The 15,390-nt window shown below is 38.9% G+C and overlaps 1 protein-coding gene across 1 annotated transcript in view; it reads left to right on the top strand.

Annotated features, from left to right (window-relative positions):
* The window catches only part of Dhc1 (Dynein heavy chain 1), a 443,578-nt gene that overhangs the window by 177,415 nt on the left and 250,773 nt on the right, over nt 1–15,390 (top strand). The window contains exon 31 of the mRNA XM_068227758.1: nt 2,574–3,015. Within this exon, the coding sequence (XP_068083859.1) occupies nt 2,574–3,015 (442 nt within the window). The remainder of the gene's footprint in view (nt 1–2,573; nt 3,016–15,390) is intronic.

Below are 15,390 nucleotides of genomic sequence, written 5' to 3'. Positions count from 1 at the left end.
AAAACTATACTGTACCGAAGATGATCGATCGCATTTTGTTGCAAACGTTTCAGGTTTCATATTCAAACAGCGTCACGTATCCTAACTTAACCGTACTATACGTATGATGAAAACACACTTCAAGCGCCAGTATAACTTTCTCGCTATAAATTTTCATAATAGCCTTTCCGTAATTTAACCAGATGCAACAAAATATAAACTAACCTCTGAAATCAATTAAGCACTCTGCCATATCTCGAGGTGTATCCCATTCTTACTTAATTGCAGTATTTAGCCTCAAAATTAAGCGGTCGTTTAGTCGGCCTTAATTTTTAACGAGTTAACAACCGTTATCGGACACTTTTTACGCATTTATTACGAAAATATGTTCTCTTTCATTTCGAATTTTCTTTACGGAACAGCTGTCGACGGGTATTACTAATCGACTCCGACATTGCTTTCGAATGTCGACGAGAGAAATCGCTAGTGCACATAGCGAGGAAACGATGCCAAAGGTAATCGATCGCATGCAATATCATTGCTGGGGTGCATAAATATTGGTAACAGAAAAAATCGCGCGTGCTTAATCGCTCGTAATAATGGATGCGCCAGTGATAGGGTTCTCGCTGTAACCGAAGGACGATACACAGTTTAATATAGGAATTTTGAAGGGACAGAAAAAAGTCGTCACTATAACGGAGTTCTCGTTATAGGCCATACTCGCTATAGCGGACTTCTACTGTATTACTATATTTAGGCTACTGTGTTTTTAAAACCTTAGAGAATGGGTCCTCTTAAAACTATTCCTCTTTAGTGGAAATCTGCATTCATTTACAGTCACAAATACTAAGCAAGTGATTTTTTGTGGTGTAGGAAGTTTGTTATCGGACTATGGACTCTGTGCTTCAGGTTAAAATATAGCTGGTGCATGCACTGAATAGTACTAGAATTGAGCAGGTTCACTTAATCACATGGGATATTTGTTTATTTATTTATTCTGAGTATTGTTCCAATGAGCTATTAGCTTGAGGTTGGGAATGCCCTTTACAATTTTCATTTTACAATTCATGATAAAAATGTTTGATATTCTTAACACATTCACACCCTTATCTGCGTTATTGCTTATTTGTCATAAATATGTGCGACAGAAATGAGGGTAATACCCTTATGAATGCTTCTACCTGCTTCTGCTCACCAGAAACTGCATGGCCTTGGAGATTTTCCCTTCCAATGCATTTTTTAATTCCATTTCTGAATGAAGACTAGAGCTGGCTAAGCTAACTGCATAGCTGGTTTGTGATTGCACGAGCGTGTGAATAGTCACGTTCTGAAGTGTAACCAAGGCATGTAGAGACAATATAAGTGTAGATGAAATTGCCGACATCCTATTCAATGAAGACTCTGGCGATGAACTAATCCCTGAATTAAGTGAAAGTGACAGTGATGACAGTGAAGAAGATTCTCGTGGACATGTGACAGAAAGCACAGTACCTGAAGGTGTAACATTAGCTACAACACCTTCCAGAGATACTAGAGGACTTCTTTAAGGTGTGCGCAAAATGTTGTTTCCATATCTTGTTTAGTTTAGTACTTATTGTGAAAATAATTTTGTTGTTGTTTGCTGTGTCACTAACAGCTGGAATAGCTGGGCTAGCCATTTAAATAGCCCACTCAGATGATGGGTGTGAATGTGTTAATATACGTTGATCACAACAATGTTGGCAGTACACCTGGAGATTTCTAGCAATTATATTTAACTGTGACAATAATAATAAATACAATTCTATATATTTTTGTAAAAAATAATTAACAACAGACTTCTTAAATAATGAAAATTGATTAATACTCCTTAACTCAATTGGCAATTGTTATATGATGCTGAGGCAGAATATGCTGTATCTTTTATTCCAAACCTTACAGACAATACGTGGCCCATGTATATCTGATCTATTGACCTAGTTTGGTAGTTATGAATGTCTTTCCTGTACCTAATTTCTGTGTTTAAGGAGATCATACCATTTTTAAAACTATACATGAGTTGTGCTTCAGAGTATGTCTTATGCATTCTGACACGTAAGATGTTCATGTCCCTATATATTGCTGTGGAACGTTTCAAATAGTTGTATTTATAAATTAATCTTATGTCCCTCTTTTGAAGTATTTAAAGTTCATTTATTTCTTCCCTGTTGCATGAACCCCAAATTACATTCATGTAAAGTAGATGTGAGTAAGTGAGAAATAAATGTTTTTAAGCTGCTGTGTAGTTAATCCTGTGTCCTGTAATCTTTTCAACACTCATATAACAGCAGTGATCTTACCTTCTATGCCAGATATATGTTCTTTCCAGTATAAAGTTGTGTTCAGAATAATGCAAAACACTGTATTTGACTTCGTGGCAGCGGACTATGACTCCAAAGATATTGGGCTTGCAGCCAATGTTTATAGGACCTCTTTTTTTTCCTTCATTTGCTGCCTCCTCTGTAAATATTGGAACCTTTTTAAAGGACACCCTGTATAGACAGATAAGCTAAATGAGATTCATGAACTGAACTCCAGTAGTAGTTTTATCTTAGTTATAAAGGTATTATTTGCAGGTATACATGAGCTCATCAGGATTGGACTGGGATCCTGTCGTGAACGCTTGGCTAAAGACACGACCACCTCATGAGACAGAGGTATTCCAGGAGATGTTCAACTCATCTTTCGTCACGGTGTACTCATGGGTAACCCAGAACCTCTCCCTCACCATGAAAGTTCTGCAGTGTAATATTGTCAGCCAGATGCTTCAGCTCCTTCAAGGCCTGGTGCCATCCCCACCAGCAGAACTCGAGGAGGGAGAGCAACACATTGTCAGTGCAGAGCACCTCCATCGCCTGTATGTGTTCGCCCTCATCTGGGGAATGGGTGCATTCTTGGACCTCAAAGACAGAGAGATTTATGACAACTTCCTGCGCGAGAAGCTCTCTAATCTGGACCTGCCAGAACCAATGGGAGGTGAGAGCAACACTGTCTTCGACTTCGTGGTTAATAAATCAGGTAAGTGTCACTTTAAGTTACAACTTTTTTTTTTTTTTTTCTGTAAATTTGCTTTACGTCACACCGACACAGATAGGTCTTATGGCGATGATGGGATAGGAAAGGGCTAGGAGTAGGAAGGAAGCAGCCGTGGCCTTCATTAAGGTACAGCCCCAGCATTTGCCTGGTGTGAAAATGGAAAACACAGAAAACCATCTTCAGGTCAGCCAACAGTGGGGTTCTAACCCACTATCTCCCAGATGCAAGCTCACAGCTGTGCACCGCTAACTGCATGGCCAGCTCGCCCGGTAGAGGTTACAACTGTGGTAGGTTACAACTCCATATACTGAGCAGCACCCAAGTGCGAAACATATAAAAGAAGTTTAACTGTACTGAAAAAAAGAAGGTTGAGAAACATTGGCTTAGGTATTCCCCAAGTAAAAACATGATTTTTAAATTTTGTAACACTTTTGTTATCTAGAGTTCCACTTGGAAAATATCAGTGTATTATACTGTGAAGAGCAGCTTCCATGATAATATATTTAAAAGTGACTTGACTTACTTACTTCACTTATTTCCTGTTGCTCCCTCTGGAGCATAGGGTCTTGGCGAAATTTCTCCACACAGTACGGTTCCTGGCCATTCTCTTCACTTTGCTCCAGGTCTTGTCAACCTCTGCGATTTCCTTTTTGATCGTCCTCTTCCAGGTCTTCTTGGGCCGACCTCGCTTTCTGGAGCCTTGAGGGTTCCAGTTCAGCACCACCCTCTCAACAGCTCCATCCAGCTTCCTTAATGTGTGTCCAAACCAGCGCCATTTCCTGTCCTTGATCTGGATGTCAATCGGCTGCTGATTGGTCGTGGTCCAAAGATCTGCATTAGAGATTATGTCCGGCCACCTCACATTTGTTATGCAATGCAGACATCTATTAATGAACACCTGTAGCTGGTTATTGATCTGTTTTGTAACTTTCCATGTTTCACAGCCATATAGAAGAATCGACTTTACATTGCTGTTGAAGAGGCGAAGCTTAGTCTTCCTGGAGATGTTTCTATTCTTCCATACGGGGTAGAGCTGGACAAACACACCATTTGCCTTCTGGATACGGCTTCGAACAACTTCCTCTGCTCCCCCATCCATTGTTACTATATTTCCAAGGTCGCTCAATTTCCTTTCCATTTACTGTAAAGCTGGTCATGACATCCGAATTAATCCTCATCTCTTTAGTCTTGCTTGTGTTGATCGTGAGACCTGCACATTCTGCTTCCTTCTGCAACCTACTCAGTTTATCTTCTATGTCCCGGTACCGCTGTGCCATAAGACAAATATCATCTGCGAAGTCAAGATCTTCAAGCCTGTCTCTCATCCCCCATTGAAAACCCCTCTTCTGTCCTCCTATTACCTTCTTCATCACACTGTCTAGGACCAGCAGGAACAGAGTGGGAGAAAGAACACACCCCTGTCTCACTCCAGACTTGATGTTTATCTTTTCTGTTAGTTTCCCTGCATAAAGAACCTGACAGTCATACCCCTCGTAAACCTCTTTCATGATCGTGATAATCTTTGAAGGAATTCTGTATTCCTTGAGGGTCTTCCACATGATTCTTTGGTTTACAGAATTGAAGGCTTTCTTGAAGTCCACGAATGCGAGGTAGAGGTTGTTCCACCATTCCACACTCTGTTCTATGATGATTCGGAGTGTATTGATGAGATTCACACAGCTGTGATGTTGCCGAAATCCTGCCTGTTCCTTTCAAAGCCTTCTTTCTACTGAATCCTTTATGCGATTCAGGATTACTTACGACAGCACTTCGCTTGGAAGTTGTTGCAGTTTGTTGTATCCCCTTTTTATGGTAACTTGACTATCAGCGCCTTCTTCCAGTCGATCGGTATTTCCTCCTCTTTCCATATCTTCTCCAGCAGTGGGTGCAGCAATTTGATTGTAATATCAAGGTCTGCTTTCAGTATTTCTGCTGGAATGTTGTCCAGACCAGGTGCCTTCCCATTTTTCATTTGTTTCAACGCTGTCCGTATCTCACCCTGGGTTGGAGGGTCAAGGCCGATGCCTGGATCCCCTTCTGATTCTGCTCATTTTCCAGTCCAACATCTCTATTAAAAACCTCCGCAAAGTGTTCCCTCCATCTGCTCAGCTGTTGTAGTGAGAAATTCGCCTGTCTTGCTCTTCACAGACCTAGTTTTATCCCTTTCAGACCTGAAAGAAAACTGGAGGTGTGAATTTTTGTTTGTACGTCAAGAACTGACTAAAATGCTCCTCAATACACATATTAATAGTTTATTTTACAAAATAAAAACTAACATCCGAAACACAGGACCCACACAATTGTGCGTATCAAAATTCAAAACCTCGTTGTATCACGTACGATGGTGTAGCTTCAAAATTTACGTTCACTAACCAAAGTACACACTTCATTGAATATATTCCGGTATTCAGTAAAGCTTCTAGATTAATATAAACGCAGTAAATAAATACTTACTTTCGGCACTACTGCTTCCTGCCATCTCGCCGATATCTGTGCTTTTTAAACTCTTCTTCCTTCGCCCTGGCGGTCAAGCGCATACTAAAATCAATTGAAATACACGCCACGTGTCCTGCACAATCACTGCAGTCCGGTGTAGCGCCGAAAAAACATCAAATACGGTCAGGGATAACTAAAATATGAACCCGCACAATTGTGCGTACTCGGTCTGAAAGGGTTATTAAAACCTTTCTTCGAAAGCATCTTTGTGATGCCATAAAGCTCCTTTATATCCCCCCTTTTTGCCGCCTGTTCTGCTTTCTCTGCCTGCTCATCAATCCACTTCCTGTGATCCTTTCGCACACTCCTCTTTACTTCCCTATCTGTTATTGAATACTCAGCTTATGTTTGAGCCTTCTGCTGTCTGGTTTTGCATATATTTAGCTTGGCCTTTATCTCCTTCCTATAATTTATCTTGTCCCAGGTCTGATCAGATATCCATTCCTTCCACAGATAGTTTTTGTACCCGAGCTGCTTCTCACTTGTTTCCACATAGATATTCTTTACCTCATTCCATACAATCTCCACATCCTTCTCTATCTCAGAATCCAACACCTCGAATCTGTTGCTAAGTTCCAGTTGAAATTGTTCCAATGTCTACTGATTCTTTAGCTTATCAACATCAAACTTCTTGTGCCGAGTGATGAACTTTTGGTGGACTACCATGATCTTTATACGGAAGTTTGCGACAACAAGATGATGGTCGCTGCCAATGTCCACTCCTCTCTTGTTCCTAACATCTTCCAAACTCCTTCTGAACTTCCTGCTCACCGCAATGTGATCAATTTGGTTTTCTATGACTTGATCAGGAGACACCCATGTGACCTTATGATACCGCCTATGCGGGAACACCGTGCCACCTATCACCAAGTCTTGGCTGGCGCAATATTCCGTAAACTTTTCCCCATTTTCATTCATCTCGCCAAGACCGTGTATACCCATGATGTGTTCCAATACTTCGTTTTTTGAGCCAACCTTCACGTTGAAGTCTCCCATAACTATGAGAATATCCTTCTTACTGTTTTTCATTGTGGCTTCTTGCAATATTTGGTAGAATTCTTCCTTTCTTTCAAACTCCGATTGTTCTGTATGTGCATAGCATTGGTGGTCACATTCCTGATCTTGGTCTTGAACCTAGCAGTCAGAAGCCTACTGGAAATCGGCTTCCACTCCATAAGACTTCTCATTGCATTTCTACTGAGCAGCAACCCCACTCCATCCCTGTGCTCTTCATCCTCACTACCAGAATATAGAAATGTAATTCCATCTGTTGTCTGTATATCGCCAAATCCTGGCCACCTCACCTCACTCAATCCCAGAATATCCAGCCCGTAGTTCTTCATTTCCCAATATTAATACGGTATAAATATTCAGTCACTCAAGAAAAGAATGAGTGTTTGGTTTAGTGTAAGTTCCTTGCAGATATAGTTTTCTCAGAAACAATTGAACCTATAAATACGTTGTTTGCTGTGGGTATCCTAGGGTTTGTATCGACATGGGACGTGAATTATATTTTAATCACCTTCATCATCAGTTTTTCACTCCAGTTGCCCGGGTGTGGTTTACGAGCACTCTCCACTTCTGTTTGTCCATGTACCACTCTTCTCTCAAGACGACATCCCAGCTGACTCCTCTTGTTCCTATGTCCTCTTTCACTTGGTCCAGCCATCTCTTCCTAGGTCTTCCTACCGGTCGTTTTCCGGCCACGACTGTGTGTAGCCATTGTTTTGCTGTCCTTCCATCGTCCAATCGTTTGACATTGCCAAACCATTTCAAACGGGCCCTTGTCACTTTTTCATTCAGGGATGGGTACACACCAGCTTCCTCCCTTATTCTTTCATTCCTTACCCTGTCCCTTTTTGTCTTCTGTACCATAGTACGTAGGAACTTCATTTCTGCGGCTTGTAGTTTGCTATCCACTTGTTGGCTTGTTGTGCAGGTTTCTAGGCCATATGTTAGTATGGGGGTGAAGTATGATTGGAATAGAATCTGCTTTGATCTTAAGGGAACTTGTTCGTTCCAGAGGAGGTTCCGAACTTGATGGTAAAACTGAGCTGATTTTTGAATGCGGTTGTTAATCTCATGCTGTATTCTGTTATCACTTGAAATGATGCACCAAGATATTTATATTGGACTACTGTTTCCAGCTATGTACCTTCCAGCATTATTTTTCCTTTCTTCTTCTGCCTGTTGACAGACATAGTAACAGTTTTCGATTTATTTTATTGTTAATCCATGTGGAAATGTTCATTCCAGGTGTTCAGCCTCTCTTGGACTTCCTTCTCTGTATTTCCCCAAATGACTACATCATATGCAAATGCAAATGCATTGATGTCCATATTGTTCTTCTGCTTAATTTCTTTCATGACTTCATCCATGACAGTGATAAAAAGTAAGGGTGAAAGGGTACTACCTTGTTGCACTCCTTTAGTGGTTTGGAACCAATCAGAATTACCGTTTCCTATCTGTACACAACTGCAGCAGTCTTCGTAAAGCATTTTAACTTTCTGGATAAGACCTTTGGGTACATTTTTCTTTCTTAAGCATTCCCATATAGTCTTCCTTGGAACACTATCAAATGCTTTTTCGAGATCCAAAAACACTAGTGTTAAGTCTTTGCCCTTCTCCCAATGCTTTTCTAACAGTATTCTAAGTGCAAATATGAGATCGGTAGTTGATCGGTGTTCTCTGAATCCATATTGTTCTTCCTGTAGTTGTGGTACTATTATTTTCCTTAGCCTTTTTTCAAGTATTTTCTCAAATATTTTCAAACCATGAGACAATAAAGTGATCCCTCTATAATTGCTACATTTCTTCTGGCTTCCTTTTTTGAAGAGAGATACTATTATTCCCTTTTTCCAATCATCTGGGACTTTCCTATCCTTCCATATTGCATTAATAATTCTATGAAGCCACTGTATTCCTATTGCACCAGTTGCTTTGATCATATCTGCACTGACTTCATCAAATCCTGTTGATCTTTCTTTGGGCATACTATTAAGGGCAGTCTCTACTTCCTTCCATGTTGGCGGGCTCTCTTGGTCAGGCTCATCATTGCAGCTTAAACTGACCTGCATGGTTACATCATTGGAGTCTTTCCCAGTACAGTTGTATAAATTATCAAAATAGGATTTCATGATCGTATTATTATATTATTATATTATTATGATTATATTTTAATAACAATTAAAATTAAGGGGTGTGGCAGGCTGTATGTCTTACCGTACGACAGGTATGGAGCCAAGCTCTGCATTCAGGAGATGAGTGGGTTTGAACCCCACCGTCGGCTATTCTGAGAATGGTTTTCTGTGGTTTTCCATTTTCAATTCCAGGACAGTTCCTATTCATGAGCCATATTCTTACACAGGTTGGTGACATATATACTTTTCTCAGGAACAATTGAACCTATACATCATATGTTGTTTGCAGTGCATATCCTAGGGTTTGTATCTACATGGGACATGAATTATATTTTGATTAAAATTAAAATTAAGTGGTGTGACTGTAAAAAGACGCCATATAATTTTTTCTCACCTCTTCCCTGACCCTGCATCAGGTAACACAGGACTGAGGGGTAGATATACATACACACTTCCTTTTATTATTATTATTATTATTATTATTATTATTATTATTATTATTATTATTATTATTATTATTATTATTATTATTATTACGGAGTTATCCGTGGAAGTCAGAAGTGAAAGAAGGTGCGGGCTGGAATGGGTTTAACTACAAGTCTGAAAGATGAATTTAAAATTTAAATAAAGGTTATATTTTCAATAGACAACAAGAGTTAACAAAAGTTTACATAGAATATGAAAACTTAACAAGTCAATCAGGTACAAGACCAGAAAAGCAAGGATTTAGATACAAATTGATGATCTGGTTTTGGGAGGGACTGCCCCAGTTAACAATAGGGTAACCTTACTGGACAGTTTGGCAAGGTTTTCGAGAAGAGCACTAGCCTCTTTCCCTTGAATGCCCTTCAACTTTAGAGACAACAGATCGTTAACTCTAATAGAAAAATGAAACAATCTAGCTTGCACACGTTTAAGTTGATTTGGAGAAGGATCATTTTCTTCAGAAAAACTAACTACGGATGCTAGCTCAGTAGTATTGTCAGTGATCGTGGAGAGAGAGTCGTCAATCTCTTTCTCTCCCAAAGTGGGGATGGAAATAGGCAAATCAAGGGAATCTTTAAGCTTGTTGGTATCTACCGCAACAACCGTGCCTCCAGATTGTACATTTATAATTGTTAATTCATAGGTTAATTCCTCCTTGCGCAAGTAGCCGGGATGGAGGACATCGCGAGGGCCGGGCATGATGACAGACACTTTACAAATTTAGAAAACTTGAAAAATTCCAGCAACGGAGAAAACTGTTAGAGTTCGAATCAAAAGCAATGTTTAGCTGTCAAAAGGGGCTAAATTGAGACCCATTCAACCATGCTCTGCTACCACTTGTTACGGAGTTATCCGTGGAAGTCAGAGGTGAAAGAAGGTGCGGGCTGGAATGGGTCTAACTACAAGTCCGAAAGATGAATTTAAAATTTAAATAAAGGTTATATTTTCAATAGACAACAAGAGTTAACAAAAGTTTACATAGAATATGAAAACTTAACAAGTCAATCAGGTACAAGACCAGAAAGGCAAGGATTTAGATACAAATTGATGATCTGGGCTTCAAGCCCCACCTTTTACAATCTCTGAGCTCTCAGCTCACAACCCCAAAATACCAAAGGGCGGATAACCCTTAATTACATGAAGCATTAGCTCCCAACTTTACATCTCAAGCCTCTCTAAGGCACTTTTACCACAACACCATAAAGAGCTGACCCGCTCTCGATCTTTCAAGCCTATAAAGGCAATAACAGACTTTTACTCAAACTGCCATCAAGGCATAATAAAGAAACAGGGGTATCTCGTACCCAATCTACTGGGCCTTAGTGTACAAAATTAGGTTAATTTAAATGGCCCAAAACAAAAGGATGGAGGCGTGAATTTGCACTCCTAAATCTACAATTTAAAACCTAAGTGGCGCTAGGCCGATCACACAGGGGCTAATCCCAATCTATGTAGTTGACTAGTATACAAGATAAATTTAACACATTAAGAAGGAAGAGAAAAAATGGTTATGAAAACATAGTCACCTCAAAATCAAAATGAAGAGGAGCTCGAGAGGGTAAAGCACTCTCTATCCCCGCTTTACAGTTAAAGAGATTGTAGTTTTTACCTAGAGTGAAAAGGGATTTACATTTTAAAGAGATTGGTTACATATTAAAGGTTTCGAACCCTCCCTGAGAGTTAAACTGCTGAGCTAGCAAGAAATAAAGATGTTAAAAGGCCATTACCTTGTTGAAGAACTGCTGTTCGAAGAAAGAGGTGCTTCCCGCCCCCTGCTACATATTCACACACTACGCTAGATGTTACTGAAGTGGCCCCGAGACAAGAAAATCAGCAGTTTTTATACCCTCTTGGAAAATTCGAGACCTTTCAGGAATGAGTAGACACACCCCCTCAATTTTTATTGGTTGACTAATAATTACACATGGAAATTCGAAGAAGAAAGCAATGATTGGATGAAAATTAATTACAGAAATTACGGATTGGGTAAATCCAAAACAGGCAGAAAGAAAGGATTAATGTTGCCAACCCACAAACTGCAGAACAAAATTTAGTAAGGACAAAACTTATGAATACAACATTTCTTCAAGAGAGTTGATTCCATTGCACCAGAGTGTATTACCATCGTTTTTGGTAGAGACATCTGTTAGAGAATGTCCACACTTCTTGATCACTGAAAAACAAGAGTAAATCAAAAACACTCAGTGACATCTTCTGGTAAACCGTAGAGTTAGTACAGTAGTTAAAGTTCCGGGTTTCTCCAGTAGAGAAGTTGCAATTGGCGCAAGATTTGAACTTGCGTCGTAGAGGTGTACCGCCCGGTACAATTATTATTATTATTATTATTATTATTATTATTATTATTCCACTTTCCCACATCTGTTACTGGTGGGACTGCACCACACATGTGGATTTGGCCCTGTTTTATGCTCAGATGCCCTTACTGATGCCAACCCTGTGTGAAGAGATGTAATCACTTTTGCGTGTTTCTGTGGTATTTTTTAGCATGGTGCATTGTCTGAATATGAACAGGAAAGTGTTGGGACAAACACCCAGTCTCCGAACCAATTAATCAGACACAATTAAAATCCCCAGTCCGGCCATGAATTGAACCCAGGACTTTCTGAACCAAAGACCTCAGCGCTGACCATTCAACTAAGGAGTCAGATGGCCAGACACATACACACACAATAATTACAATTCTGATAAAATATTAAATGCGAGGAATGTACTATATCATGCACTCATTCTTTTTTCTTTTGAGCGACTATACATGCCACAACCAATATGACCTAGTGTGATACTTGTGATATTTGAGAAGTCCAGTCTTACACCAAACATGAATACATGAGTACTCACTGAGATGTGTTTCAACATTTTCCATCCTAAAATCACCCATTATTCCCATCACTGTGTCTCCTGCCATTTTCTAACAAGCAACAATCATTATTTTGTCCAGTTCCCTCCTTCAGTTAAATGTTTATACACCACAAAAGACACTAAATGTACAGCTCCGGCAGCCAACGTGTTGACAGGCATAGCTGTAGTGAGGACAATTGCTGACACAAACAGGTGGGAGCAATGGTAGAAAGGTATTTGTGATTATAATCTTTTTGTTGTATCATGTAAAGGGCTGAAAACAGCATGATAATGAGCCCAGTACAGACCCTACATAATTAAATAACAGTTTTGAGTGTATTTTATGAAAAGCATGAGTGCTAGTCTCAAAACAGAATTCTGTCAGGCCAGACCTACCAATCTTGCTCTCACTGCCCATGCTGAGACAGAACACCAGGTAGCTGCTGCCAGATTACATCAGCTGTTCTACAAGTACATTTTGATGAGAAAAGGAAGTCGAGTAGCATTAACAACTGTAATTAGCGATATGTCCACTCCATGAATGCTATGAATAGTCCCACTAGTGTCAACCATGTGTAAATCTTATATAAGTAATAATAATAACAACGTAAACGTTTCCACCTTTTCAATACTAAAATATATTCACAAAATTTTAAATTACACGGTACTAGTTTCGACCCATCTAGGGGTCATCATCAGCCGTATTGGAGCAAAGATCACTTTTGGCGAAATCCTAAGAAAATGTTATTTTAAAGAATAACAAGTGAAATGAGATATTATGGTAATAGTTAATAATACAAGGAATATACATATTAAGAGGTTTTTAACAAAGAATAAAGTATAAATGGGGTGTTGTAAAAATTATAATCATGGAAATCAGTAAGTTCTTGTGTTGAAATGACATATATAAAATTATATATGGCTTAGGAAGAGGGCTTAAGGTGGGGCTGAAGGGTGCGGGAGAAAGTGTAATTGTCTTGGAAAAGTACCTTTGATTAAATTTAGGATTGAGTTTAGGTTGGCTGCATTATTGTTTCTGAGGAAAGTGATAAATAGATCGAAGAGTATGTTGGGTTTCTCTGAGATTTCATTGAGATTGTGACTGGCATTAAAGTATTGGTCTAGGTGTATGTAGTAATTATCCATTATGTTGAGTAAAGGGCCCTTGTTTGCTAATACGAGGATGTCCATGTCTTGTTCAATATTGGTGAAATTATGGTTATAATCTTGCATGTGTTGGCCGATGGCTGAAAACCTGTTGTATTTTATTGCGTTAGTGTGCTCGTGGTATCTGATAATGAAGTTTCTCCCGGTTTGCCCGATGTAGGTTTTTTTACAGGTGGTACATTTGATCCTATAAACTCCTGATTTTAAAAAACTGCTGGTCTTGTTGATGTGTGAAGTATTGTATAAAACGTTCATGTTCTTATTGTTGGTTTTGAAGGCTATTTTAACGCCTTGTTTCTTAAAGATGTTGGTTAACTTGTAGATATCATTGTTGAACGTGAAGGTGGAAAATGTTAGAGGTTTGGTTATTTCTTTTTTGAGGGTAGTTTTTGGGCGATGTTTGTGTTTATTGATTATCCTTTCTATAAAATGATTGCTGAAGCCATTGAATTTTGCGATTCCGCGGATTGTGTTGAGTTCGATTTTTAGATCTTTATTGGACATAGGTATGCTGAAGGCTCGGTGAACTAGGCTGTTGTATGTGGCTCGTTTGTGGGACTGGGGGTGCACTGAATCTTGGCGAATGGTGGAGGCTGTTTGAGTGGGTTTTCTGAAAATTTTATAACTGAAACAATCTGAGTTTCTAGTGATGGTTAAATCTAGAATGTTGATTTTTTGATTTGATTCGGATTCTAGTGTGAATTTGATATGAGGATCAATATTGTTGAGTCTTAAGTATCAAAATTAATTCCGATAATTATAAACAATTTAAACAAAAACAGCCACTTAAGCAAACTAGAGATACAAGACTTTATCACAATATTAAAACTTATCATCGACAATAACTTCTTCACTTTTGACAATGTCATATATCAACAAAATGGTTTGGCAATGGGGTCACCGGCCTCAGGCATCTTAGTTGAAATATACCTGGACTTCCTTGAATACACCAAAATTGACAACGAATTCGAAAACATTCTCTTTTGGGCCAGATATGTCGATGATGTCTTTGTAATCATGAATGAGAAATCAATTAACGCACCCACCACCCTCTTAAGACTCAACAATATTGATCCTCATATCAAATTCACACTAGAATCCGAATCAAATCAAAAAATCAACTTTCTAGATTTAACCATCACTAGAAACTCAGATTGTTTCAGTTATAAAATTTTCAGAAAACCCACTCAAACAGCCTCCACCATTCGCCAAGATTCAGTGCACCCCCAGTCCCACAAACGAGCCACATACAACAGCCTAGTTCACCGAGCCTTCAGCATACCTATGTCCAATAAAGATCTAAAAATCGAACTCAACACAATCCGCGGAATCGCAAAATTCAATGGCTTCAGCAATCATTTTATAGAAAGGATAATCAATAAACATAAACATCGCCCAAAAACTACCCTCAAAAAAGAAATAACCAAACCTCTAACATTTTCCACCTTCACGTTCAACAATGATATCTACAAGTTAACCAACATCTTTAAGAAACAAGGCGTTAAAATAGCCTTCAAAACCAACAATAAGAACATGAACGTTTTATACAATACTTCACACATCAACAAGACCAGCAGTTTTTTAAAATCAGGAGTTTATAGGATCAAATGTACCACCTGTAAAAAAACCTACATCGGGCAAACCGGGAGAAACTTCATTATCAGATACCACGAGCACACTAACGCAATAAAATACAACAGGTTTTCAGCCATCGGCCAACACATGCAAGATTATAACCATAATTTCACCAATATTGAACAAGACATGGACATCCTCGTATTAGCAAACAAGGGCCCTTTACTCAACATAATGGAAAATTACTACATACACCTAGACCAATACTTTAATGCCAGTCACAATCTCAATGAAATCTCAGAGAAACCCAACATACTCTTCGATCTATTTATCACTTTCCTCAGAAACAATAATGCAGCCAACCTAAACTCAATCCTAAATTTAATCAAAGGTACTTTTCCAAGACAATTACACTTTCTCCCGCACCCTTCAGCCCCACCTTAAGCCCTCTTCCTAAGCCATATATAATTTTATATATGTCATTTCAACACAAGAACTTACTGATTTCCATGATTATAATTTTTACAACACCCCATTTATACTTTATTCTTTGTTAAAAACCTCTTAATATGTATATTCCTTGTATTATTAACTATTACCATAATATCTCATTTCACTTGTTATTCTTTAAAAT

This window comes from Anabrus simplex, chromosome 5 (assembly GCF_040414725.1).
Source record: "Anabrus simplex isolate iqAnaSimp1 chromosome 5, ASM4041472v1, whole genome shotgun sequence".
In the NCBI taxonomy this organism is placed as follows: domain Eukaryota; kingdom Metazoa; phylum Arthropoda; class Insecta; order Orthoptera; family Tettigoniidae; genus Anabrus; species Anabrus simplex.
This window is presented reverse-complemented; position numbering and strand designations above follow the sequence as displayed.